Raw genomic sequence first — 27067 nt, 5'->3', positions numbered from 1 at the left:
CAGTAAATCAAATGGCTCCTTTACATATAAACTATTGGTTTTCTTCAGCTCTGTGTGATATCATCCTTGGCCTCTAATTTAAACCTGAATGACAATACTCAGCTGTCCTCTAACGTCTGTTTCTCAGGAGATGACGTTACAGGTAAAATAGGTCATTTAAATAGCTCAGTCTTACGCTGAAATGCTATTAAGAGCTGTCGACTTACCATACTATTAGAGATGGGCTTGAAGCAAACCAGAGATCCAAACACTCACAAAATGCATGTGCCGTGTGTGTGTGTGTGTGTGTGTGTGTGTGTGTGTGTGTGTGTGTAAGTATGTGGTAAGGGGAAGGTAGTGTTTCAGAATCTGAAACTCGATTCAGACCTAGATGGGGTTTTCAAAAAAGCGTAAGTTCATTAGGTGCATTAGTCCCACTGAAAATCATTAGGGATTGTATTTCTGACTTACTTGGATGCTTTTGAAAACCCAATTCTTAAGGTATAGCTCCTCCTATATCACTGCAATGTGTCAAACCAAAAGTCTGGAATTGAACACCACTGGAAATTCAAAATCCAGACACAAATCCAAATTTGCAGCTTGAACTCATCTCTCTCTTTTGGATGAAGTACCAATATGCTTAGCTAAAAGTTATATTCTAAGATTGCAGCTACAGAAGCTTGCATTTTACTCATCTCTGTATATACGTGCAGGGTTTTAACTGATTGCCTAAATGCATTTTCAGCTTGTCTGTGTGACTGCATGCAATGCATTTTTCTGTTCAAATTTTTCAGGCGAATTTAGTGCTAGTGGAAGGTGCTGGCTTGATGGCCCAGGAAACTGAAGACCGCTCTTTATACCCACAACATTTTCACGTTGCGCTGCCAGTGAGGCTCATTCCTCCTTGGGAGGTGAGCACCTCTGGGGATGAGAGTGTAGGCCAGTCTTCACGTCCATTCAGTCTTTGTCCTCTCTGCAGATACTTCCAACAAGAGTGCCAGTTCCAGTTCTGAGTGGATGGGTGGGGTGGTTTGGTGACGCAGACCCCTCTACGTGCTGGAAGCTGGACTGAGATCGTCCATTCCTTTCACATAGGCCACTCAGCAGCTGGTCATGACTTCCAGTAATTAGTAACCCAGGCCACAGTTGAACTGGGGATCAAGAGGTGAAAGGCACTGTATCTTATTACTAGAGTCCCCAAGCACTCTCCATACCCGCTTGAGTTAAAAATTAGAGCTGTCAAGGAATTAAAAAAATGAATCGTGATTAATCGCACCGTTAAACAATAACAGAATACCATTTATTTAAATATTTTTGATGTTTTCTACATTTTCAAATATATTGATTTAAATTACAACACAAAATATGTGTACAGAGCTCACTTTTTATTTGTTTTTGATTACAAGTATTTGCACTGTAAAAAAACACATAAGAAATAGTATTTTTCAGTTCACCTCATACAAGTACTATAGAGCAATCTCTTTATCATGAAAGGTGAACTTACAAATGTAGAATTATGTTTGGTTACAATTTGCAAGAGATAATGCTGCACACGTCTTGTTTACAATGTCACCTGAAAGTGAGAACGAGTGTTCGCATGGCACTGTTGTAGCCAGCATCGCAAGATATTTACGTGCCAGATGCACTAAAGATTCACATGTCCCTTCCTGTTTCAACCACCATTCCAGGGGACATGCATCCATGCTGATGATGGATTCTGCTCAATAACAGTCCCAGGCAGAGTGGACCAACATATGTTCATTTTCATCATCTGAGTCAGATGCCACCAGCAGAAGATTGATTTTCTTTTTTTGGTGGTTTGGGTTCTGTAGTTTCTGCATTGTAGTGTTGCTCTTTTAAGACTTCTGAAAGCATGCTCCACACCTTGTCCCTCTCAGATTTTGGAATGCTCTTCAGATTCTTAAACCTTGTGTTGAGTGCTGTGGCTATCCTTAGAAATCTCATATTGGTACCTTCTTTGCGTTTTGTCAAATCTGCTGTGAAAGTGTTCTTAAAACGAACATGTGCTGGGTCATCATCCGAGACAGCTATAACATATATGCAGAAATATATGCAGAATGTGAGCAAAACAAAACAGGAGACATACAATTCTCCTCCCAAGGAGTTCAGTCACAAATTTAATTAACGCATTATTTTTTTAACGAGCATCATCAGCATGGAAGCATGTTCTCTGGAATGGTGGCTGACGCATGAAGGGGCATATGAATCTTTTAGCGCATCTGGCACGTAAATATCTTGCGATGCTGGCTACAACAGTGCCATGCGAGCACCTGTTCTCACTTTCAGGTGACATTGTAAACAAGACATGTGCAGCATTATCTCTTGCAAATTGTAACCAAAGATGTTTGTCTGAGCAATTGGCTGAAGTAGGACTGAATGGACTTGTAGGTTCTAAAGTTCTACATTGTTGTTGGGTTTTTTTTAGTGCAGTTACGTAACAACAAAAAAAGCTACATCTGTAGGTTACACTTTCATGGTGAAGAGACTGCACTACAGTACTTGTATGAGGTGAATTGAAAAATATTATTTCTTTTATCATTTTTACAGTGCAAATATTTGTAATCAAAAATAGTAATATAAAGTAAGCACTGTACACTTTGTATTCTGTGTTGTAATAGAAATCAATATATTTGAAAATATAGAAAAACATCCAAAAATGTTTAATAAATTTCATTTGGTATTCTATTGTTTAACAGTGCAATTTAATCGTGATTAATGTTTTAATCGCAGTTAATTTTTTTAGTTAATCGCATGAGTTAACTGCGATTAATCAAGAGCCCTATTAAAAATATAAGTAGTTCAAAGTCTTCTCACCAAGAGGAAGTTCGTTTTTTAGCATGATTACAATATACAGGTGTCATACTGTTCAGAGAATGGCTTTTATTGGGGAATACTCTAATGTCCTAGTCTTAAAGTGACTAGATTTATTCGGCAATTTTTATCTGTCTAGATAGCTAGCTATCTGTTCCTGAAAAAAGTGTGATACCCCACTACCCTTATCTCTGGCAACAGTAGATTAAGTTCTCCTGTGTAGATATTATCTTTTTTGATTTGTAACTTTAGCTAATTAAGGTATTTAATACTATTATGACATTATATGAGAAAGAAAGAAAAGATGATCAGTCTAGATAGTAAATGAAATGCATGGAAAATAGAAACAGCAGGAAAATACATAATCAATGTATCCATATAAATGAAAAAAAAGCAAACAGGTAAAGAAGAATGGACAAGTTTAATGGTAGAGGAAAAATACAGCAGATTGACAGTGGAAAATGGATGGAAATAAGGAGATCACAAGAGGATTAAAATATTGATACCATATGCTCTTGGGCAAGTTATGTTTGCAATATAGTTCTCTCTTTACTTTTTCATGCAGAACTGATTGGTTTTCCTGCAGTTTCCAGCAGTTATCCTTGATTCCTAGTGTGAGTTGATTCACGCAGGCTGTGGTCCCTGATTGTTCCCCATCACGGTCATAATTCAAAACCCACTGAAGCCAGTGGAAATTTTTCCAGTGACTTCAGTGGTCTTTGAATCCAACCCCTGGTGAACGGCATTGTCAGGGAACACTTGACTTTCACATGTACAATAAAGTTTATTGTTCTCAAACTTAATAGCAGTTAATTTAATATTATGGGGATAAATTGGGGAGGTTTCACTCACTGATGAGCACTCGCTCATGCATATAATAGTTCCACACTGAAACCAATCGGATTACTTGAGTTAGTAAATACTTAACACTCTGTCACTGCTCCATAATCTGGCCCACAGCCAGTTGGATGGTGGCTCGAACAAATATATCTAAACTAGACTCTGCCACCTTTACCCACACTGAGTAGTATGAGTATTCCCTTGGGTAAGATTCTGACACCCTTACTCATGGTGAATAGCACTTTGCTTCAGAAGTGATCCCACCGATTTCAGTGGAACCACTTAAGGAGTAAAGTGCTACTCAGCATGAGTAAGGGTGTCAGAATCTGTCCCTTTGATTTCAACTGGCCTATCTGACCTGGAGTAGGGTATAACTCAGCATGAAATTTAATGGCAGAATCTGGCCTTCTCCGAGTAGGGGTTTGCGTGGCAGCAGTGCCTTGATCCTCCTGGTCCACAATACATGAAGTAAAGGGTGAAAGTGCAAGAACAGAGTAAAAAGAATAACAGCTGAAAAAGCACCATAAAGCCCAAAATGCAAACAGGAAAATGTCTGTGAGATACCAGTAGTAAGGTGAGGTAATAATAATGACATATCATTATACGCTGATTTATATGGCATGTTCTAGTCTGGTTGCAAAAATCAGTACTCTTATTATGTATCCCTTCAATTCTTAGTCACTGTGCTTTCATGAGAAAGTATTGCATCACATCACAACTGCATAACCCAGCTCACCCATTTTAACTGTTCAACAATCCTAATTTACTAGCTTCTATAATGAGTCATTTGTTGGAGTCAAGGCAAATGGTTATTAAAAATATGCCTGCACTGGGGGTGCAAACTTCAGTTTAAAATTTCCTAAAAATGGAAAAACCTTAACACCTTTTCCAGCCACTTTCCTATTTCCTCTAAGTCAGTCTTTTTCAAAACATTCCAACATTCCTTATGGTACATTCTCTGTGAAATCAGAGAAGCAATTCATGATTTTGGATCAGAGCTGATCCACATAACTTACACACTAAGGCCCTGATCCTGCAATCAGAAACCTGTGGGAGAATCCTTGTGCCAATGCACCATCTTCCACTGAAGCCATCGGGGCTCCGTGTGGGCACAAGGGTCTGTCCGTAAAGATCCAACTGGAGATCAGGGCCTAAAACTGTATTTTGTATGCTACATTAGTAATAGATATTATTATAAGGCACTTTTAAAAATAAATCTAAAATCAATACATGTTGTTTAATTTTACTCAAACCCTTGGGCCACCAGAGCACAGTTCAGAAAACCAGTATGAAGGCTATTTCTAATTGTTTGAAATACAGGGGATACTGCTCACTGTCATATTTGTTTTCATCTTAAAGCATAAAACCTAGCATCCGGCTTACTTAATACAATAGTATGTGTCCATTTCAGGATGTTATATGTATAAAATGTGTGATAATATTCATAAGTGTTATCATCTAATTTTATAACCATTTTGATTCATTTTAAAATTTTAAATAGTTTGGACTCAGATTTGAGGGGATACATCTGAAGTTATTAAGTAAGCTAAGGACTGCTATATGCACTCTTGGTGTGCCAGATCACCACTGCAAACAATTCATTGCAAGCAAAGTGGACACTGAGTTGCAACTACAAGATTTACTCTTCAATGATTGATGGCTTCCACACCTGGGCTGTGACACCAACTTTCTTCGCTGAAAACTTTGGCCTTGGAGCAGTAAACAAAGAGGATGTGATTGATTCTTGCTTAGAAAATGAGGGGTAACCACTAGGCTCGTAGGACTCATTTATTGGAGTGGATGAATTCGACTGGAACCACGGTTGTGAACTGTAGGCTGGTACGGAGTACACTGAAGATGCTTGGACATTAGCAGAAGAACCAGCACTGAGTGGTCTTGAAGGCAGAGCATATTTTGAGGCAGACACTGAGTCGAACTTTGTAGACTGCTTAGTAGGTAGGCCTTCCTTAGTAGCAGAAGGAGGTTGAAAAGTAAATAAAGATGCATTAAGTTGATATGGCTGATGCTTCATAACATCCAAAGCACTGAGAACTTTCTTAGGTTTTCTTTTGGTACTTTTGGTAACAGCAGGTGATTTAGATTGGGGTTTAGTAGCAGCAAGAGGGTAAGAGGGGGACTGGATGGGATTGTAAGCAACAGGTGGAGGTGCTCGAACATTAGATGAATACTTCCAAGAAGCTGGTAAAGATGGAGTTGGAGATGAGGCCCGTGCCATGTGTGCCTGCACAGTTTCTGAGTCTACCACATACTTCTCCATTCGGGATTGCCTTTTGGCAAATAACTGTGCTCCTTTTCCACTAAAAGCTGGTGGCATCTCAAAGGCTGGCCCCATTCCTCCAGCGAATGCAACATTTCCTATTGGAGTGGTAGGTGTTTTGGGTGTATAATTTTGATTTGATACTGCTGCTTGAGGCCCTTTAAAAGGACCAGCTATGTTAAGAGTACTTGGAGGTTGGGGAGGATGAGGAGCAGGCTGTGTTACTTTGATTGGTGCAGGAACTGAAGCTTGTGGTGAGTTTGGAGTTGGGAAGGCAGGAGGCTGGGCAGAAGCCACAGCTGGAGGTGACCAGACTGGTGAAATGGGAGTGACAGCAGTAGGCGAGACTTTGACTGAGGGCTTTGGAGCAACAGGAGGAGGGGTCTTTTGTTTTGATGCTTGGATCTGCATGAAATTACAAGCCTCTGCTCCCAAACTAAGGTAGTCTTCTTCAGGTCCCGATTCAAAGCCAGTTCCAGTACCTCGTTTGCCTTCTGTATTCTGTACAAGGGACAATAGGGCAGGGTTAGGACTCACTTTTGGAGGTTCTTTGAAAGTAAACATAGGCTTTGCAGTGCTTCTTTTCTTTGCTTCTTGTAGTATTCCAGTTCTTTTGGCTGGCACTGCAATCCTTTCATCTCTGGATGCTATCTGCTCTGTTGGTGACCAAATAGCTGACTGAGCTCTGCTGGCCACTGGACTCGATATTGCTCTATATAAGCCTTGAGGCGGTGGGCTAATTGAGGAATAGGAAGGTGGTGCTGGTAAGTCTGATAGAGGGTTAGTCACATTTCTTGTTGGTGAAAATGGTGGTGCTGCTCGATTCTGTATACCAGGAAAAGGTTTAGCTGTTCTGTTTAAAGGTATTGATTTATGGGCACCAGAAGACTGAAAGGAGATGTTTGTCTCTGATGCTCCCCCAATGCCATTTTGTTGTACCATTTTGCCATGACTGTGGCTCACCTCTATGTAGCTTTTGCTCACACAGCTCTGCATTCTTGACGTTTCTTCCTCTTTTGCCTGATAGGATGAGGCGCTCACTTGTTTGAAGCTCTCTTTTGGAGTGGCTTCTCTTTGTTCCTCTGCATGCATTCCGTGCAACTTCACCTCTTCTTGCTCAGCTGTGATCTCATCCATTCTCTGTCGTCTCTTGGCAAACATGAGGGCCCCCTTGCCCTTGCTCTCTGGCAGCATCTGCATCTCGTCTGCACCTTTTAGTTTCTTTTCAATCTCAAGCAGACCAGTGTCCCAATCAAATGTCACAATCTGGCCTTCGTGGTCAATGTCAGAGAAGAAATCTTCATCTATTTCTGACTCACTTGTTCCAAATAAAGTTACCTCAAAAGTGTTTTCTTTGTCACCTTCTTCACCTTCCCTTTCTTCACCCTCGTCGTCTTCACGTTCTAGTTCCCCAGTGCCGTAGCTGACTAAAGTGTATTTTCTGGCTCTTTGGCGACGCTTCTTGAACATCAACACCCCCTTGGAATTGGGATTGGGAGCTGCCGTTAGCAGCAGGGCAATGCTTTTACATTTAGATTTGGCTTCTTTCACCTGTTTCTCTGACAGACTCTCGCTCCGCCGGAGCCCTGTGGGAAGGATCAAAAGATATAATTAAAGAAATACACTCCATAGAAATATGTGAAGGTGTCTGACTACAAGCAATGCAACATCTATATGGAATGCCACTTCCTAAATGTGCTCCTCTCCTCTCTTCTTTCTTTTCATTAATACTGGAATCCTACCTGGCAGCAGGACTGACTTCATATCCATAGTTTACATGTATTTCTATGTGTGTTTTTAATATAATATATATATATAAATCTATAAGGAAGGTATTAAAATTAATCTTTTCCCACAGTAACTACTATGGCACAAATTCCATAGCAATAATTCTTCTTTGTGAGACATGCCTCAAAGTTTAAAGACAACACAGTTTTCTATAGGACTTTGCTAGTTCAACTTACAAGAACTTTTTTGTGTCACATATCTATTTCTATCATTACATACATATTATATTCTATGATTATACATATAAAATCTCTCCTATATGCACTATACATTATATATATAATACATTTCTATGTATAATATTACAAACTCACATAAAAATACGTATAAACTAGGGATATGAATTCAGTCCTGCTGCCATTGAAGTCACTGGTAGTTTGGCCTTTGTGTTCAATGCAAACAGGTTTAAGCCCTTTAAAAGGAAGAAGTGCTTTCCCAAAAAGTAATTCATAATAATAAATAATAGAAAATGGACTGAAAAAATAATAGATTGTTTATCATAAAAATGTATTTTAAATACATTAACAGGGTTAATTGTGTAGGATATAACATTTCTAGAGTATTTCTTTAAAATATGTAGCAAGGATAGCAACTTCCTACAATAAATGCTGTTCTGGAACTAGTTCAGGAAGGCATAACTAACTCCTAAAGAGTATTCAATAGTATATTATAGTTCCATGTATCTGTTAATGCATAAATTAATGGTCTTAATAATTTATATGGACTGCAGTTGGCCTCACTACATTCTCTCCTTTTTTTTTAAACTAGTGTGCATCCTGCTCCTTTTAAAATTAATGCTCAAATTCCAATTAACTTCAAAGGGAACAAAATGGATTGCTTGTGTATTATTCATGGTAGGGCAATAGAGCAATAAAAAAATGTTTACATCTAAAGTGTTTTTAACGTACACGTAATAACCTCATTAAAGAAATGTATGTAAAGCATTTTATAATTGATCCTTTCAGTCATGTCAGGAAAAAAAAATATGGAACGCTGGAAGCTGATCCTTCTCTTGTTGAAGAAAAATGTAGTTTGCCATTATATTAGGTGAGAGCATGACCAGACCCATGGTTTTCACAAAAAATGATAAAAGAGGATAGAACATGGGTCCAATCCAGCAAAACTTCCACAGGGCCAAATGCTGAAATCCTCTGCTCAATTCTTAGTCAGGCAAAATTTTTAGTGAAGTTACCAGGGGAATTTGTCAGAGGAGGGGCTGTACAACCAGAACCATTTTTTGAAGATTAAGGTAGTTACTATAGTATCTAAACAGTATGGACCGATTCTGCAAATCTAACTCACAAGTAATCCTTACTCATGCAAGAAGTTCCATTGGCTTCAAATGAGGCTACTCTCATCAGCTCAAACTACACTTGTGGGAAAGGATTTGCACCTATGATTTTGTAGCAAGGAATAATTTAAAATATTCTCTTAACAAATATTTTTACAACTTGTTTATGTCGGGTTTAACCAATAGATTCAAAAGAAAGTTTAAATGAAGAAAAAATGCCTGCTTGATTAAATTTAATCAGATTGCTATTTGCAGGGAAATACCTCTGTTAAAGAGATCAAAACATCACAGTGCTTTATCTGTTCTAGTTTAGAGTCTTAAACACCACATAACAGCTTTTTGCTTCACAAAACAAACATGTTTTATATGCACCATACTTGCTGCTTCAAGCAAATCTCTTATGTATCTATGTATGTCAATGGTACCTAAAGTCTTAGATAAGCTCTTTAAAATGTTTTTATCATTCAATCAATATCTCTGTATGTATAACTAGTGTTTATTCTTCAGATACAGTTGATTTAAAATTTACAGTCCTGCCAATTGATTCAAAATAATTCAGATATTATATGGGAAAGGGAAAAAAGGCAAAATATTTGTCCTAAGCAGAACAAATTTAATGTAAGTACATTTTGTTCCACATGATAGTTCATCCTGTACTAAATAGGATTTGCCTCACACTTACCCCTATCTTATTAGACAGCCAGTGCATTACAGAACTGACAGACCCTGTTCTACAATTGCTGCTAGCTTCACTGCCAAAATATAATGCATGTGCACTCTTCTTTTATACTCCATTTAATATGCCATAAATATGTGGATTACATACAGATACTTAAAGCGTAAGTAACGGCTTAACCCACATGCCAATAAGGATGGAAATGGTTATCATTCTAAAAATATGCTTACAGAGGAATTAGCAATGGGTTAGGAGACTTATTCCAACACTGCATATAAAATAACTCGTTGCTACAGTATATCATTGCTCACATTCAAGCACCTTTGCCATACTGCGATTAAATCCCTGAACAGGATGCTTGACATTGTCGGAAAAGAACAAACAAGCAGTAGAAATTACCTAAAAAATAAATATGTGTGTGTGCATATATATATATATATATATATATATATATATATTTTAAAGCAGCATTGGATTCAATCACGTTTTCAGTTTGTTTTCAGTTAAACTCCTTAGATACATTTTGAGGCTGACCTCTGGGTATGGAAGGCAGAAGAAATAGTAAGTTCACTTTACAGTCCAGAGAAGACTTACAAAACTCAAAGGATCATATAACTAGCCAGTAATACACATGCTGGTGTCTGTCAAACTGACTTCTGCAGGCATCATCAAGCTTTCCTACTAGCCTTCTTTATTCATATCTACTTTTAACAGCAGTGGCATAGCTTTGATTTTTAAAGATGCAGTTGAAGAGAGACAGTTTTTTGCTATAAATGGAGAAATCCAGAACACCCAACTACGTTCAAGAGATGATCTTGCTTATTTGGTTAACATTCTACAAATCATCCTTGTAATGTACTTTAGAAGCCTAGCACAATTTACCTCTCTTTGTGCAACTAAAAGTACTTGAATTTCCAAAGTGAGGTGTCACATTTTAAAATAAGTAGTCTTTAAAATAAAGTAAAGTAGTCTACTACAGCAATGTTGTACAGTACTGTGAAAGCATGGCTAAATATCTGGCCTGTCACTTTTGCAATTTTGTTGTTTTAAAAAGACACATGAATCTTGAATAGAAATATCAATTTAAAAACAAAGAGAGAGAGAGAGGAGTTAGAACACTTGAGAAGAATCTCTTTAAAATATTTACAAATGCAGGCACTGTTCTGAAAAGCTGTTTCAAGTTACAAAATTTACCCTCAAGTCAATGCAAATGATTTAGATGCAACATACTTGCGTGTCTTGCCCTGTGCTTGTGAGGTCTGCTGTGATCTCTTTCTGAGTGCTGGTCGTCTTCTCCCTGCTCTGTGCCTTCTGATGAGATTCCAAAGGAGACTACAGAAGGAGGTGCTTCTGATTGCCCTCCTTCCTCTTGAGAATCAACACACCCCTTTTCAGCTAGAGACCTGGACACTTCCTTCTGTCTGTCAGAGCAATCTAGGATCACTTCCACTATGGGGAGAGATGGATCGCTTGCTTCTGCTCCTTGGATCACCTTGACCTCTTTGCCACTAGGAATCTGGAATGTTTTGCTTGACCACTGGACAGTGGCCTCTTTTTCACCCAGGGGGACTGCAGTTATCGGGCTAGTCCCATCTTCTTGCACAGTGGGTCCAGTCTCTGAAGGGGTACATTTTTCAGCTCCCAGGAAACTAACAGCAGGAACACTGGTGCCCTTGTCCCTGTCATGTGAGAGGGACAACTGCAGCTCAACCACAGGGCCTGGCCTTCTTTCTTTTGTCTTCTCTTTGAAAGCAGCCTCATCTGTCAAGACTACTCTTGAGGTTTCTATCACTTTAGGAGCAATTTTGTGGCATTGTATTGTCTCCTTTTCTTGTTTTGTCCCAGAAAAGTCAAAGCCACTTTCCTCTGCTCCAGGGGGAGCTTCATTGTGTATCTCTGTGATGTAGAATTCCCTCTGGGGCATTTCCGTGGCTGTTCTGATTTGCAGTGTGGTACTCTCCCTATACTCCTCATTTTTTACGTTATCACGTTTTCTGTTTTCTGTTTCTGGACTCAAGCTTTCATTTAGTCCATTGGATGATCTGCACATATATACACATACACACACAAAAATAATAATTCAAGAACATAAGCTGTTGTAAGTACAATTACAAAAGAGATTTTCTTGTTTAAATGGAAGTACATATTGTATTTTCTCAGGTCCCTGCCCCAAAGAATTTACTATCCAAGAAGGCAAGTCGCATATAAAGGGCAGGGAGAGAGCGATAAATACTTAAAATACTTGTTTTAAAGGAAATTCCTTGTTTAAAAGTATCATCATCCCTCTGTGTCATTAAATGGTTAAACTTTAAGGGCCCAATCCCATGACATATGCCTCTCCCTGTGAAGTGCTCAGTGCCTTTAACTCCGACTGAAATCAATGCAAGTTGAGGGTGCTCAGTACATCACTGGATCAGTCTATATATTTTAAAATGGGACTTTTCTGATTGGTGAATCTTGCTTTAACCCTACATGTCAGACTATATCTTCATTTTTCTATTTATTCCTCTCTTCCCTCTCCCCCATTATAGGTTCCCTTAAAAGTATTATAAACTTTACTGTAACCTCCAGTTCCCCCTTTCAGTGCTGTATGCCTCAGGCGTGTACTATTAATTTCAGTAGAAACTATTTCAGTGCAGTCTGACACAGTGACATATTATTCATTTTTACATTTGGCTGTAATGTAGCAAAACTTTTTGGTAATTAATAGACGCATTAGGTGCCCTCAATAAACTACAAAGCATCAAGTACTATAAGAGGAGTTTGAAATCAAAAGCAGGCTCCTGGTATTCTAAAACTATTGGATCACACTGCAAATAAAGGCCAGAAATAGCAACAGAAAATGACTAGGTAAATCTGTCACTGAAATGACTTTAACTCAATATAACTCACATTTATAGCTTCTCAGCATACTGATTGAATCAAACTGGATTTGCCTCAATTAGGAAACAATGTATAACATCTATTAAACCACATATGGGGCTACATAAGGGTCAGACAGACTTTCATTTAGGAAACCCTGTGTCTCTATCTGGATTCTATCATGTTGTGCTATTTGGACAATCAGTTGTGCGGCTGCTGACGGCAGACAAAATTGTATGAATCCATAAACATTTCCTTGTAGGATATAAGACTGGGTGTGGGCCAGCTAACTTTTAGCCTTTATTGGTAGTTGAACGTGTGTGTGTGTGTGTGTGTGTGTGTGTGTGTGAGAGAGAGAGAGAGAGAGAGGGAGACTTCCACCTTAAAAGGCCCTCACTACTTACAGATATACTGTTTATAGACACTGATGTGTGTCCAGTGGTACAGTACTGTATCTGGTCTTTTTTGTTTTATTTTTCATTCTATTTTGTCAGATTCATTTTTTTAGGTCTGCTCAGTTCACTGGAAGATTTGCAAAATCTCTGAGTACCCAGAAACTTGTGGTATAATTGCAGGAAGGAAGTAGAGCTGCGTGGAGGGAACGCAACAGGATTTGGTCCAAAATGGTGTTTACAGACTGAATGTTACACTTCAGTTTGCTATGCACTGAGCATGAGCCAATCTTTTTACTTTCATGGAAATATTTCATGCTTTCCTCCCGCAGCAACCCTCTGCCTAGTCCCCAGGTCCTCACATTCTTAACATCCACTGGGAGCTTTCTACTCATCCTTGAGTGCTTCAGGAAAGGCTAGTGGCTCTCTTCCCATTCCCACTGCTTCTTTGATACCTCCCTCTAGAGGCTTTCTGGAAAGTCAGTAAGACATTCCCTCCATATGGTCTCTTTAGGGTAGCTGCCAAGCAGGGCCTTTCCCTCTCCACTTGCAACCAATCCCAATCCCAAGGATTTTGCAGGGGAGCACCAGGAGGTAGCCTGACTCCAGTGCAGAGAGTAGCAAGAAACCTTCCTCTAACCAGCAAAGAGCCAGAAGCATTTAAAGACTTAAGGTGGGATTTTTAAAAGCTATAAGTGTTGGACTAACTCTGCTCCCATTAAAGTCAATGGAAAAACCTCCACTACTTAGTAGAAGCTGAATTAGGCTAACACTGAATGCTATGGAAATCCCACTCTGATTATAGCAGCCAGGAAAATAGTCAAAGGCTTCCTAACAAGCGCACAATAAGAAGTGAGGCTTCCCTACTCATACCTGCAAAAGTAAAAGGTTAATGGTGCTGGGATGCAAGGATCATCCAAGGAATATATCACGGCCCTTCACAGCCTAACCCTACCATACCTATCATCTCTCATTCACAATTGAAATTTCGACTCCTGCCTCCACTTGGCCCATGATGCCAGCCTCTATTATCCATTTGTTAAATTTTCAAACAAGCACCATTATGCTTTCTCCCATGCTGCCCATCCCATTTGTGATGTTGACAATTAGTATTTTAACGGTTATAAAGCTTTTTGAATCTCAGGGTCTACTATCATTAAATAATTATCTGACCCTCCCCATACTGCAACTGCAAAATTTCCCATAACTGGAAAATTTAAAAGTTTAAAAAATGCTTAAACCCCATAATTTATGGAAAAAAACCATAAATGTGAAAACTGAAAGCTATACAAATAAAAAAGCTTAAAAATAAACATCTATATTATCTATTGACATTTAAAATAATAAAAATCAAATTCTGCATTGCCTAGATATATTGATTTATCTTAGTTAGGAATAAGAGCTACACTACAGTAGGTAAGCTGGAATCCTCAGCTATTCCAGTGATTTCATCAAGCTGAGTAAATTAGTCAGCCCACAGAAACAAGCAAACATAAAGCATTCAAACCCATCTCCTATTATATATTAGATTAATTCCACTCAGTGACTCTCTCCCTCTCAGGGCAGAGCACGCTTTTACCCTACTGGACACATTGGAACTGTCCTACTGTTCAGCTGTGGAAGTCCCCAGAGGAACTCTGTCTTACTCATTCAGAAGTCTCCTGAAAGCTACAGGGGTGCACATGCTGAAACAGGAACACTCCAGCCTTTCACAGGATGTTGCTCTGTTAGTATTCAGGGAGCCTGGACATAACCCTCCTCGCCCTTCTGGTCTCCTTTAGGAGAGCTAATTTTGGAGGGGGCACTAGTTGAGAGCACTGGCAGAGTTCCCTGCCCCTTTAGTCTTTAAGGTGCCACCAGACTCCTTGTTGTCCCTGCCCCTATTGTGGCTGGCCTCTGCATAGGAGGAAAGGTCCTTGGGTCGTCTCCTTTTCTTACCCATGTAGAATTTATACTATATATTAGAGGGGTAGCAAGACTGAACGCAAGACTCAGAGAGTTTTATAAAGGAGAAAAAAATATCTCTATCACCAATCTATAGATGGAGAAACTGAGTCGTAGAGAGGTTAAGCAACTTGCCAAAGGGCACATAGTGAATAAGAAACAAAAATGGAAGTCATGTCTCCTGGTTTCTAGTCCCTGTTCTGCATGGACTATCTCTCAGGAAACTCTTTGTCATGTCATCTATGCACTGTGCCCTTGTCATGTATACAATCTTTGTTCTGCTTAGGCCTCATTCAAAATGCCTCTCTTGTATCACTCCTGCACACTCATATTCCTTCCTTTCCACTCCCTATGCTTAAAATTCCCTCTCACCCTTAAGTGCCAGATCATCCTTGTGACATCCCTCCTGAAAACACATTACTTTTGGTAAGGCTGTCACTGGTAAGCCATAATGCACGAACCAGAGAGCTGTGGTCTTTAACTGGAGAGGAAGGTTGTTCCAGTGGTTAGGGCACCTGCCTGGGAGATGGGACAGATGAGTGTAATTCCCTGTTCTGCAACACATCTTAGGCAAGTCACTTAGTCACTCTGTGCCTCAATACCCTGTCTGCGAAATGGAAGTAATAGTAATTCCATACCTCACAGAGGTCAACACTCCTGTGAAAATAAGTCCATTAAAGATTCTGAGACACATGCTATGGTTACGGGGGGGGGGGGGCATATAAGTAGCATAGATAGATAAAACTGTGCCATAAGGAGATAGTACCCTGAATCGATGCATCATATGTACCTGGACTGTGCTGTCTGAACTATCAAGTGAGCACTTTGTGGCCAGGAATTGTGTCTTCCTTTACATTTGTACAGTGGCAAGCAAACTGTTGGTGATAAATATATAAATAATAATATTACTATATATTGGAAATTCACAGTACATGTCTATAAAATGGACATACATGTACCACCATGTTTTGCCAGTAAGTTTAGGGAGCAGAATGTATGCCAAAGCATTCTGAACATTTCTTTACCTCTTGATAAGCAGCTGGAGGGCATCAGTCAGACCTTCCATAAGAGTGATAACTTCAGAATAGGTTAAGTCTGCACAGGACTTGCCGTTGATAGACACCACCTCATCCCCCTCACACAGCCCAGCCTTGGATGCTTTGCTCTTGCTGCGAACCTGAGATGAGTTAAAAGTAAATTAAATTCAGAATTGTATAATTAGAGTTAATTACAGCAACTCCATCTCCACATTCTCAGTAGAAAAAAAATGGGTTCATGTATATACTTATTTATAGTACAGTAATACTGAGGAATCCAAATCAAGGATCAAGCCCTGTTGAGCTAGGTATTTTACTGGAACATAACAAAAGATAATCTGTCCCAGTGAGTTTACAATCTAGGTATCAAACAGAATGCAAAAGGCAGATGAAACAGACCAACGGGGTGGCAATGGCATGAAAGGATGAGGTAACAGTACAAAGAACAGAGTTCAGCAGAAAAGCAAAAGATGTAACTCACCACTCAGCTGGCTAATGAGAGACTACCAGGGGTTTATGTAGATAGCCCAGTAAAATGAGGATCTGACATCCTCTTAGAAACCTAGGCCAAGTTTTCAAAAATGAGTCCCTAACGTAAGGCTCCTCAAGGGCAAGATTTTCATACTTGCATGCCATTTGACTTCAATGGGAGCTGTGGGTGCTCAGCACCTCAGACAATGGCACAAACACTTTTATTTAGGTGACTAACTATAGGCACATCACTCTGGAAAAAATGTTCCTCAATTCAGATTTAGTCAACTTAATTAAGTGCCCTGATTTTCAAAAGTGCTGAAGTGAATGGGTGCCACTGGAGGCTCAACACCTTTGATAATCAGGGCAGCTCTTGAATGGACTTAGCAGCCTAACTTTAGGTACCCTTGTTTTTAACCCTAATTTTTGTACACAAATACATACACCTGCCACAACATTTTCTTGCTCTTGAACAACAGTTCAGCTCTACAGATGAGTTAATATAATGTGCATATTTATATACGGTACAGAGAGAAGGAGAAAACAAATGGGCTAAACTGTAACTGGGCAATTAAAATAGTATACAACCTGTTGCAATGAATCACTGTTAGGAAGGAAACAAGTCATCATGATAAATCAGGTAAGTATCATGAGAAGAAATCCTATCTAAGTAATTACTGCTGTAAGGGGGAATAGCATATTAAAAGATCAACGAAGGATTTTCAGATGTATTTGTTTTTGGCTTCTAAACTATGCACACTCTCTTGATGCCCTTATGAACATCACATGATCAAATAACCATTCACAGAAAGTCCAATAAATAAATAAATAAATAAATAAACTCTCTAAATCCCACTAGTTAACCCTCAAACTCTTTCTCCGTCACCACCTCCCCTCCCCAAAACTTTTGCCTCCAGTCATGCTAGAAAAAGTCAGGAAGACTAAATGGGGGTCAACAGATCCAGGTTCTTCCAAACAAAGGCAGAAAACAAACCCTTTCGTTTGGGATTCCTCTCCAACAATTCCTCATCTCCAACGCCTTTGTGATTAAATTGGAAAGATGTCATCTCCAGATGTCATGACCTGGACTATCTCAGCTGTTGTAGTATCACATGGGGAGAGCAATGGCATCTAAGATCTAGATCTTAGGCATCTAGCCCCCAACCCATTTAATTCATTATGAGTCCAAAACAATGTCTTAAATTATTGGAACTGGAAACTACTTGTTGAAGACACTCCTCATTCATTCCTTTTAATAAATAGAGTGTACCTCTTCTTAGTGCTAACAGAAGCTGTAAAGCCACATGGAGGAATACTCTAAAATGATTGTCACAAACCATTTAGGTGCCTAAGATTCCCTCATGCATCTGTGTATTCCTCCCAGGGACCTTAAAGCACTACATATTCATTAGCCAAGCCTCACAACACTGCTGGGGAGTACAGTTGGTGAGGGACAGATAGGGATCGCTTCGCTAAATAATAAACGGCATCTAGCTTTGTGGTGAAAGGCGACAGCTGTTCAAGAGTGCACAGCAACACATCAAAACAGTTTAGGACAAGAAGCGAAGACAGATGTTGTATATCCTGCTGCAAATGAAGGGAGAAGTTCAGCAGATAGAAGAATGTAATTACCCAGCATGGAATGTGGCTATAACTGCAGGGTTAACAATTCTACTTTCGCAAAAAGTGCAGTGGGAACTTTAATAACCAAAAGTGGCTAGGATTTACATCACATCCATGGAAGAACACCTCCTGCCTTCCACTGCCCCATTACTGATGCTGGGGTATTAAACTAGTACTGGTGCAGAGGAAAGAATGTTACCTGTTGGGATTACCCAATACAGCATCTAGGTTTCCCATCCAAGTGCTAACCCAATCTAACATTTGCTAACTTGTGCTGTGCTCTTGCTAGATCTTTCAAGGTGGTACACACACAAAGAAAGCTTCTTTAATTCTTCTTTGTTGTCCCAAAGGGTTTTATTCTCTCTTCTCAGCTCCTTAAGCTTAGGAGTATACTGATGGGAGAGCCCCATTATTGTTTTAAGCTCCTCTGTTCAAGAGCATAACCAGATCTGTCAATTAGCACAGCCTGCCAAGATTCTCATTAAAGAATCTATCTGATTTTTTACTGCTCCGGTCCTCTTTCCATTTCCAGTACAACATTGTGACCCATCATAGTTACTTTATAAGAAACCATAGACATCTTCAACACCACTCAAGGAATGCCATCCAATTAACTGCTATTTATAAAATACATATTTGGCAAATGTTGTTATATTAACCAGGAAGCGTGCAAACGTGTATTATAAAACAACATATATACACAAAGGGGCTGTCATGGAATCTGAACTCTGAACTCTCTATCTTTTGGACATGTGTGAATACTTCAGCCTTAATATTGTGTTCATAGGTTATGCCATAGACATAAAACCACACATACACATAATAAACAATAATCTTATTAGCTATTTTATTTAATGTTATCATAGGCCTGGGTACAGTAATGTAAATATGTATAGTCCTCAGAACAATTATTTGCTAACCGTGCATCTTGGTATGTATACCACACTCATTGGTGTGGTGTCGGCCCATTGTTTCCAATAGGATTACTCCCAGTTTGCACTGGGGCCATTAGTATCTGAGCTTCTGTATAGGATCCCATTTCTGGAGGCAATTCTGTGAGGCAACCCATTTCTGGAGGCAATTCCTGGATTCATAATGCTATTTGAAAATAACAGTGGGACTATAATCCTTTTTTGCTGCTGCTGGCCATTCATTTTGACTGTTAAAATTTATAAACACTGGTGTGTCATAATATGGCCTTCTGGACATTAGAGAAACAATAATCCAGTGCATACAGGAGCCAGTCGCCACCTTGCAGAGCAGCTAACATTTACAAATATGGAGTGGTATGCTGTGTTTATCCTTTTCTAGCAGGACTATAAACATCCTGGCACTTTGGGAAGCAATGATGGCTTAGATGGTCTTTAGTATGTTTCTCTGCATAAATGAGGTTGGATTTATTTTGTTTTTAAACGTGGATGACATTTCCCTTAAAATGTTTATAATACAATATAACCCTTAAAGTAAATATTTAGTAGTCATGTTAGAAACAAATTAAATTTACACCAGTTTTTAAAATGCAGAAACATTAACAATAAAAATATATGAACGTTGAAACAGTGTAAATAGAAAATAAATAATTGCTGTGATTTTCACTATAGAAATAAGGAATTCCTACGATGTTAAGGGAAATCGCCTGTTTCTGTCCTTTCACTTCTACTGTAGGTTGCCAATTTGAATCGGCTCAGGTCAGCAATTATTACCCAGTTCATAGCTGTTTGGTGATCTATGTGAAATAAATCAGGGGTCTCCATTCGTTGTCCAGTGGCAAGATGTCTACATGACTAAGCTGACCAGTAATATGTATCATCAATTTTTAATTAGTCTTACTGGCAGCATCAGAACGAAATGGGCAGCAATTTTCACTCTCCTATTCTTAGACGTGATCCTTTCAGATTAGGGCTCAGGCACATTCCATTGCCCTTCCTACTACCTGAACTTTTCAGTGAGGTCCCAAACCTGTGAAGTGGCGAGCACTTTCTTGAGCTTCTTGAGAAGTGCTGAAAACCTGCAGCTCTGGGAGTTGAGGGATGCTCAGATCCTTAAAGGTGATCTTCTTGTGGGACTGGGCATAAATAAAAAAATATTCATCTTCATGGCCAGGCTAAACATACACAGCTTTTCTGTCAGCACTTCAGTTATTATGTTGTCAGCTACCAGGAAGTGTTACTCTGAATTTCCTGATTTACCAGTATAAGTCAAACCCTTAACATGATTTTGCTGTCACACTGTTGTACTATATTTCCTTTTATTTTTTATTAAATATTTGTAAAGTTCTCCATTAACAAATAGTCTTTTATTTTTAATAATTCCCCTTCTCCTTCTACAGCTCTCCATTCACACCTCTGCTCCTGTGGCTTCCCTCCTTCTCTCCTTTCCCTCCACTCCAAAACTGACCTCTTCTTTTTACCCACATAGTAAGCAAGCTCTTCTCCTGACTGTTCAGAAGCCCCCTTCCCAGCATAGGCCAGCCAGCCAGCACCTAGCTACACTCTGCACCCTTTGTGTTCATTGAGAGGTTTCTGCTGAAGTCAAGGGGCAGAGAGCACTGAAGAAGGAACTAGAAGCCAGCTAACTGGTAGTAGCTGTTGGAGAAGAAGGTGCTGCTGTGCTCTGAGTGCAGAAAAACCACGTTGGCTTGCTATTGGCCTAATCTCAAGATATTATCAGGGATTGTAGTTTACCCATAACAGAGTGGGTAAACTAGTGGTGGTCAGAAAATGGGGTGGGGGTGGTGGTTAAACCCACTGAATATTTCTACAAACTGGGAGGGAAATGGTTTTCATCAAAATTTTCAATGGAAATCTTTGACATTTAATTGAAAAAAAAAATGAATTTTTTCTGTTTTCAGGTTTTTGGTTTTCTGACAAAAGATCAAAAATGTTCAAGGAAAGCAGACTCTTTCTGCATTTATTTACTGCAAATTATTTACTCAAAAACCCTATTTTCCATTACAAAGTCTCAACAGAAAACACTTTTACCAGTCCTAGAGAAAACTGAGAGCTGTTTTTTCTGCTGACAGCCATGTAATTTGATTACACAGTGGAAACTGAGGAACCTTTCTTCAGTTGTGGGGAATTCAGCGGCAAGACTCTCATCCATGTAAATCACAAGAGACTCCACCAAAAACTCACGAAAGCTTATGCTCAAATAAATTGGTTAGTCTCTAAGGTGCCACAAGTACTCCTTTTCTTTTTGCAAAAACAGAAGAGTGTCACTAGTATAAAATCAGTGAAGCCTCATGGCTCAACCTGAGCTTTTTTGACACTATCTGCTCCCACCTTCTTTGGGCTAGTGTTTCTAAAGGAATCAAAAATTTCCTCTCTCTAAAACTACTAAGTAGGTTGTCATTACTAGGGAAACTTCTGTAAAATTCCAATAGCTTCTCGGTGTTTATAATTAATTTTGTCATATAATCATCACTGCTGCAGCCTTCCACCACTTGTGCTGAACCTGTCTAGACACCAGCTGCTCTGCTGGAATGTTCTAGTGCTTTACTTCCTTCCCTCTGATGCAGAATGTGTTACTAGTGATGAAAGCTCCGTCCCTGAATGTGGGACTCCTTTTTTTGATCATTCCAGTTATATACCACCTGCTGTTTAGAACTGCAGACTACTCCATTATTTCTTCACAATACAAAATTAACATTACCAAATAGTGAAATGTCAACATAAATGGGAACTCTTATGTTTGTCACATAGGCAGGACAGCAACACCATGTTGTAACTGCCAATACTATGCATGTTCATTAGGTTCTTCTGCATTTTTGTATCATTGTCAGTTCATTGTCCTTGTGTATTCTGAAATAGTTGAACAGTGGAAAAAAATGCAGTTTTTGGAAAATAAAACTATCCTTATTGCCTATCCATTATTGAATATAGGCAAAACCAATAATCTATTGAAGTTTATTCAGCACTATGTAAATATCTCCTGATAGTAAACTGGATATTATGCTGATTTGTTTTAAGTTGGTACAGCATGTCTAACTATTATTTGTTATAATGTTCAAATTTTCAGATCATCTCCTTCTGGACAGTTTGATTACAGGACTTGAAGAATGGCTCTGGATTATTTTGACAATTTGGCAAATTTCAATAGGACTTGGGTGCCTAACTCACACAGACTATTTTGAAAATCCCAGCCAAACTATTGTTCATGCTACAGAACTGCTTAAGGATCCAATCCTGCTCCTATTGAAGCCAATTGACTTGACTAGAAGCAGGACTCAGCACTAAGAAACCATAGGAGACTATAAGAGCTCTACTGGTATTTTTCAACTATTTCAAAATCAACCAAAGCATTTTAAGATCAGATGATGCTTGCTGAAAATCTTTTTATTTAGGTGGCAAACTTACCAAATCCATATTTATAATGACAATACTGATAATCGTAGGATTACTGCTAGTTGCTGCAGTAATCAAATAAAAATGTTAATTAGATATATTCAAATATGCTTCAGAGACTGCTCAGTTTAAAGATAGCTTAATATAATCATACATTTAATTTAATATAGTTAGACATTAAAGTACTGTAAGAAGTGTTTCATTTTTTCTGGTAATCAATATTTTCATTAATTTATTTTCCCTTGGTCACAAAGTTTATGATCTCTTTTCCTGAGAGTCTTTCTTTTATATTTATGCTAAAAAAATTATGAAATTTCATTTCCTCTGTTTATAAACCCTACAGCAAATACACAGAATTGCAAACCCATTTAAATTTATTAACAAATTATCTGTCAGTTTAATAGAATTAGCAGTGTACAGTACAGTATGTGAGATTATCGGCAGGAAATGGAAGTATCGAATGGTGCAAACTGTTAAAGGATAATAATAAATAAAAAGCATTAATAAGTCAGAGAATTAAAAATATTGTGACTGAAAATGAACTTAACCTGAATTTAGCTTATTATAAACTACAGACCCTAAGTCCTAATTCTGCAGTCCCTTACACAGGAGTCCTTCCCTGATCACACAAATAGTCTAATTGATGCCAAAATCATGAGAGAGATGTTAACTCTGGCTTAGTCCACATCAACATACGTTAATCTTCCTCAGTTTTCAACACTGCTACAATTCCTTTTCTGAGTCTTCCCATGCAGATATTGTCAGATACACTGAATTCCATACTGGTTTTGTGCACCTATGGCCACTGAGATCACCAAATTCACTGCCCTAATCATGTAAACACATTTCGCTCAGGGCTCCAGTAGCGCTCAGTGATTACTCAGCACTTAAACTGCTTGCAAGAGCTCTGCTTTATTCTGTGTCAGGTTGTAACTGACTGTGTGTAAATTATAAGAGCTTCAGAGTGCCCCACCCTGACTCTCTGTCTGGGAAGCACAGCCTTTAAAGCTAGGGTTGCCTTGCCTTCTGGCCAGTTTTTAACCAGCCTGGCTGATTTTTGTACCGCTTTGTCTTAAAAAGATTTAATGTGCCATTTTTTCTTCATTTGGGATGTTAGCATGCTCTACAATTCACACTCTCCTAGTCCAGACTGTGGCGCCATGTTAGGTTAAGGTTAAAAAAAAAAGTGATAAAAAAACATAAACATACACATATTGTGTTAGGGGTATTTTGTTTGTTTGTTTTGTAAATGGTTATCTAAAACATTTTAGTAATAATTTGCTATAGTTGGCTCTGGGACAGGCAGCCATTGACTGTTTTTTCTGTGTCTCAGAGGTGGTGGCAACCCTATTTAAGGCACAGCTTCTAATACCACAGCATTCATATTTCCTGTTGTGTCATTTACTTCCCCCATCTCCAAGTTTTATATCTTCAAGCAGAAATACATTTACCATTAAATGATCTAGACTGCCATACGTTACACATTTATAACATCACGGTCTGGGTATACATGAAGGTACAGAAATATAAAACAATGCTTGTCCCCTCCGAGCAAAATGGGCTTGATTCTCCGTTGCTTTCGCTTTATGTAGTTATTTATATCAGCTCAAAGTGAGTACAAACATGCTACCAAATCAGAATTCTCTGCTCATTTGTAGTAACAGTGGCACTTTACACTCATTTTGCACAGGTGAAACTTTCTAAAGAAAATGTAAGGCAGTGGAGAACCAGGCCCTGTGCTTGCTGCTTTTGGTGATTTTCATTGTCAATGAATATATACAACTTCCTATTTTGAACGCAGCCCTTTCCCTCACCCCTTGTATGTTGTTTGTTTTGAACTTGCAAACACATATGCGTGCATAAATTTCCTCACGTGAGTAAAGTTACACAAAGTGTTTGCTGGATTGAAACCAGAGAATTATTTGCTCTTCAGGACCACAGATTGTAACTTCCCATAGGCATATGGGCACTTTCTAACACTTGGGTGCTACTAGAACACACATTGTAATAAAGTGCTGCATGCTCTGTCTCCTGCATTGAGCCAGAGCCTTGCTCCTTCTGTGGGTTCTAGAGCAGGCAGCTGCATTCTACTTGTAATGTCTTCGTGCTCCCGGAGCCCTAAACTTGCATGTTACATTTGTGAGCATATGCTGTAACTGTTCATACATTACAGAATGTCCTTTTATAATGTTAGTTACACATAGATATTCAGGGGTATTTTGAAAACAAAAATATGCTTATTCCAGACATAACTACGTGTGTGGGGGAGAGTCCAGCCAGTCACATGGCCAAATCCATGACCTTTCCAATCCTTTGTCCTTCTTTTATCCCTTTTGGTCTCCTCCTCCCCTTCATCCGTAATCCTGTCACTATTTAAAATAGTATTCATAGACGTAAATGCCTATGTTTGGTCTGTCCTCCCTCTGTTGCCAGTAGCCATCAAACTACTAGACTTCTGTTGTACTACAAATCAACACCTCTGGAAGCAGTGACACCCTGTGTCAATCTCTCCCTATGCCCTGATTCATTGCACAGAGCAGGTCAAATCCTGTGCTGGCATAAACTCCATGGAAGTCAATGGAATTAGACCAGTAGAGATTTGGACACGGGCTCTTGTGGTGGGGAGCTAACAGTGACTTGCTAGTCACTTGCACAGGCGGGCCTTATATTTAAAAAATAGTGAGACAGACTGAAGAGAGAAGGCCAAGAAAACGTCTGATGATACCATAGGCTATAATAGAATCAAGGTAGTGTTTTAGCTGATTTAGTATCTAGACTTAACAATAGCTGGGTGCATGGTTACATACAGTAATTGGTAAGCAGAAGAATGGAAAACCTAGAGCATAGCCATATACTGTCTGTAGAATGCTGATTTACATGAAAAGCACTGTTATGCCCAAAACAGAACTCTTCAAATCTGTAGGGAACCTAAGAAGTTCCAGTTTCCAGGGGACCTCAAATGCTGTCACTGGAGGGTCATGTTCTCAGCTCATACAAATTGGCATGGCTCCATTGAAATCAGTGGAACTGTACCAATTTACACCAGCTGGAGATCTGACCCAGAGTGTTTAATCAGCTCCAGAACTTGTATTGTTTAGCTCCCCAGCCCACTCTCTCTGACATTCCCTAAGGAATATTTTTGATTTATACAGTGTAATCCCAGCAAGAGCCCTTGTCTTTGATCTCTTTCCAAATCCAACATATTTGCATTACAAGTCTGGAAATATAGGCTAGAAACAGAAAAGTGCAGGCTGAAGAGGGAGAACTCCATGATTCACCCATGAATGTAAAGTTGGTTTTTCATATCAGATCACTTTAAATGTAAAGTGTTTCTCTCTACTGTAGGGTAATCTCTTTATTGGGGCGTAAATAATAACATGAGAGTACAGCACAAGGGAGATGTAGGGAGAAAAGAAGTTGTGTGTTTACACGCTCACACATTTTTCTGTTGCCCACATCTATATTCAGTTTCAGATGTAATCCTTTTGCACTTGCTAGATCCAACCTAAACCATGGCTTTTCCCTCCAGGTGACAGAAGGCCTCATCCTACACCCATCTGAGTCAATGGGAGTGTTGCCATTGAGTATAACAAGGGCAGGATTAGACCCTAAATTACCTGACATTGGTGTAAGGGCAGAACAGTGGTGTATCAGCCACACATTGTACTAGGCTGTGGGAAATAGATGTCAGCTGAGGATTTGGGTTTACTTGTAAAAAACACTAATACATTTACAAAACTTAAATCACAGTGAATCATGTGATTGTACTACTTCAACAAAGGTTCAGTGCTCATCCCCTGGCTAGAGAATGCAGTATTTTTACTGTGTACATTCTAATCAGATTTATTGGTTTAACTACTTAATGTTACACCGCATTGTTTAACACTCTGGTTTTCTTCCTGTTGCTTTATATATGAGGAATTCCATTTTGCATTGTCTCAACTCAGAGATGTCTATGTGCAGTACCTGCTCTCTCCCCTCATGAAAAGAACTGGACCCTAACTATCAGGCATAATGCAGAAGTTCCAATTTTTGTAGTGCAAATCAATCAAGTGATGGTTGTAATAAAAAATTACACACATGCTGCTACAGTGGAATAAAGAAGAAGGTCCCACTGTGTATGAACTGTGGAGTATTTGTGTTACCCAGAGCCAGAGAGCAGACTTACCTCAGTAGATGGAAAAGCTTGCCCGAGTTTCCAAAAGCTATTCCTAAATGTACTAACAGTATAATCTTGCTAATGGTTGCCTTTTGCTCTGGCAGAAATCCAAGGCTAGCAACTGAAGAAGGGATGAGGTAATGACCTCCAAAATATTGATCTGGTATGCTGACGACACAGCAAATTTCCCAACAGTGAGCCCTGGGCCTTACTTTAAGGCTCTGCATTATACTGACAGATATTGTGCTGGATGAGTGATGGTTTTCTCCAGTTATTATTTTTATTAATACAATATGATGCTTGGTGTTACATTGCACACTTTTAGTTGGCATTTTGAAGTGTCCTGTTTTATATAGCAAAGGATCACACCAACTTCCTCTACTAATGCTCCCTTTGACTTCAAGTGTTTATGACTAGGGGCACGGCTACACTAGAGAGTTTTCAGCAGCGCAGCTGCACCAGTACAGCTGCGCCACTGTAAACTGTCTAATGTAGCTGCTCTAAGCCGATGGGGCCAGCCCCTGCAAACAGCAGAAGCTATGCTGGTGGGAG

The 27067-nt window shown here is 39.1% G+C and overlaps 1 protein-coding gene across 1 annotated transcript in view; it reads right to left on the bottom strand.

Moving 5' to 3' along the window:
• The window catches only part of SYNPO2 (synaptopodin 2), a 117019-nt gene that overhangs the window by 18615 nt on the left and 71337 nt on the right, over window positions 1-27067 (bottom strand). Inside the window, exons 2-4 of the mRNA XM_077814417.1 lie at window positions 15908-16059; window positions 10915-11726; window positions 5321-7515 (exon numbers count right to left, since the gene is read on the bottom strand). Of these exons, the coding sequence (XP_077670543.1) occupies window positions 5321-7515; window positions 10915-11726; window positions 15908-16059 (3159 nt within the window). The remainder of the gene's footprint in view (window positions 1-5320; window positions 7516-10914; window positions 11727-15907; window positions 16060-27067) is intronic.

This window comes from Eretmochelys imbricata, chromosome 4 (genome assembly GCF_965152235.1).
Source record: "Eretmochelys imbricata isolate rEreImb1 chromosome 4, rEreImb1.hap1, whole genome shotgun sequence".
NCBI lineage: Eukaryota > Metazoa > Chordata > Testudines > Cheloniidae > Eretmochelys > Eretmochelys imbricata.
This window is presented reverse-complemented; position numbering and strand designations above follow the sequence as displayed.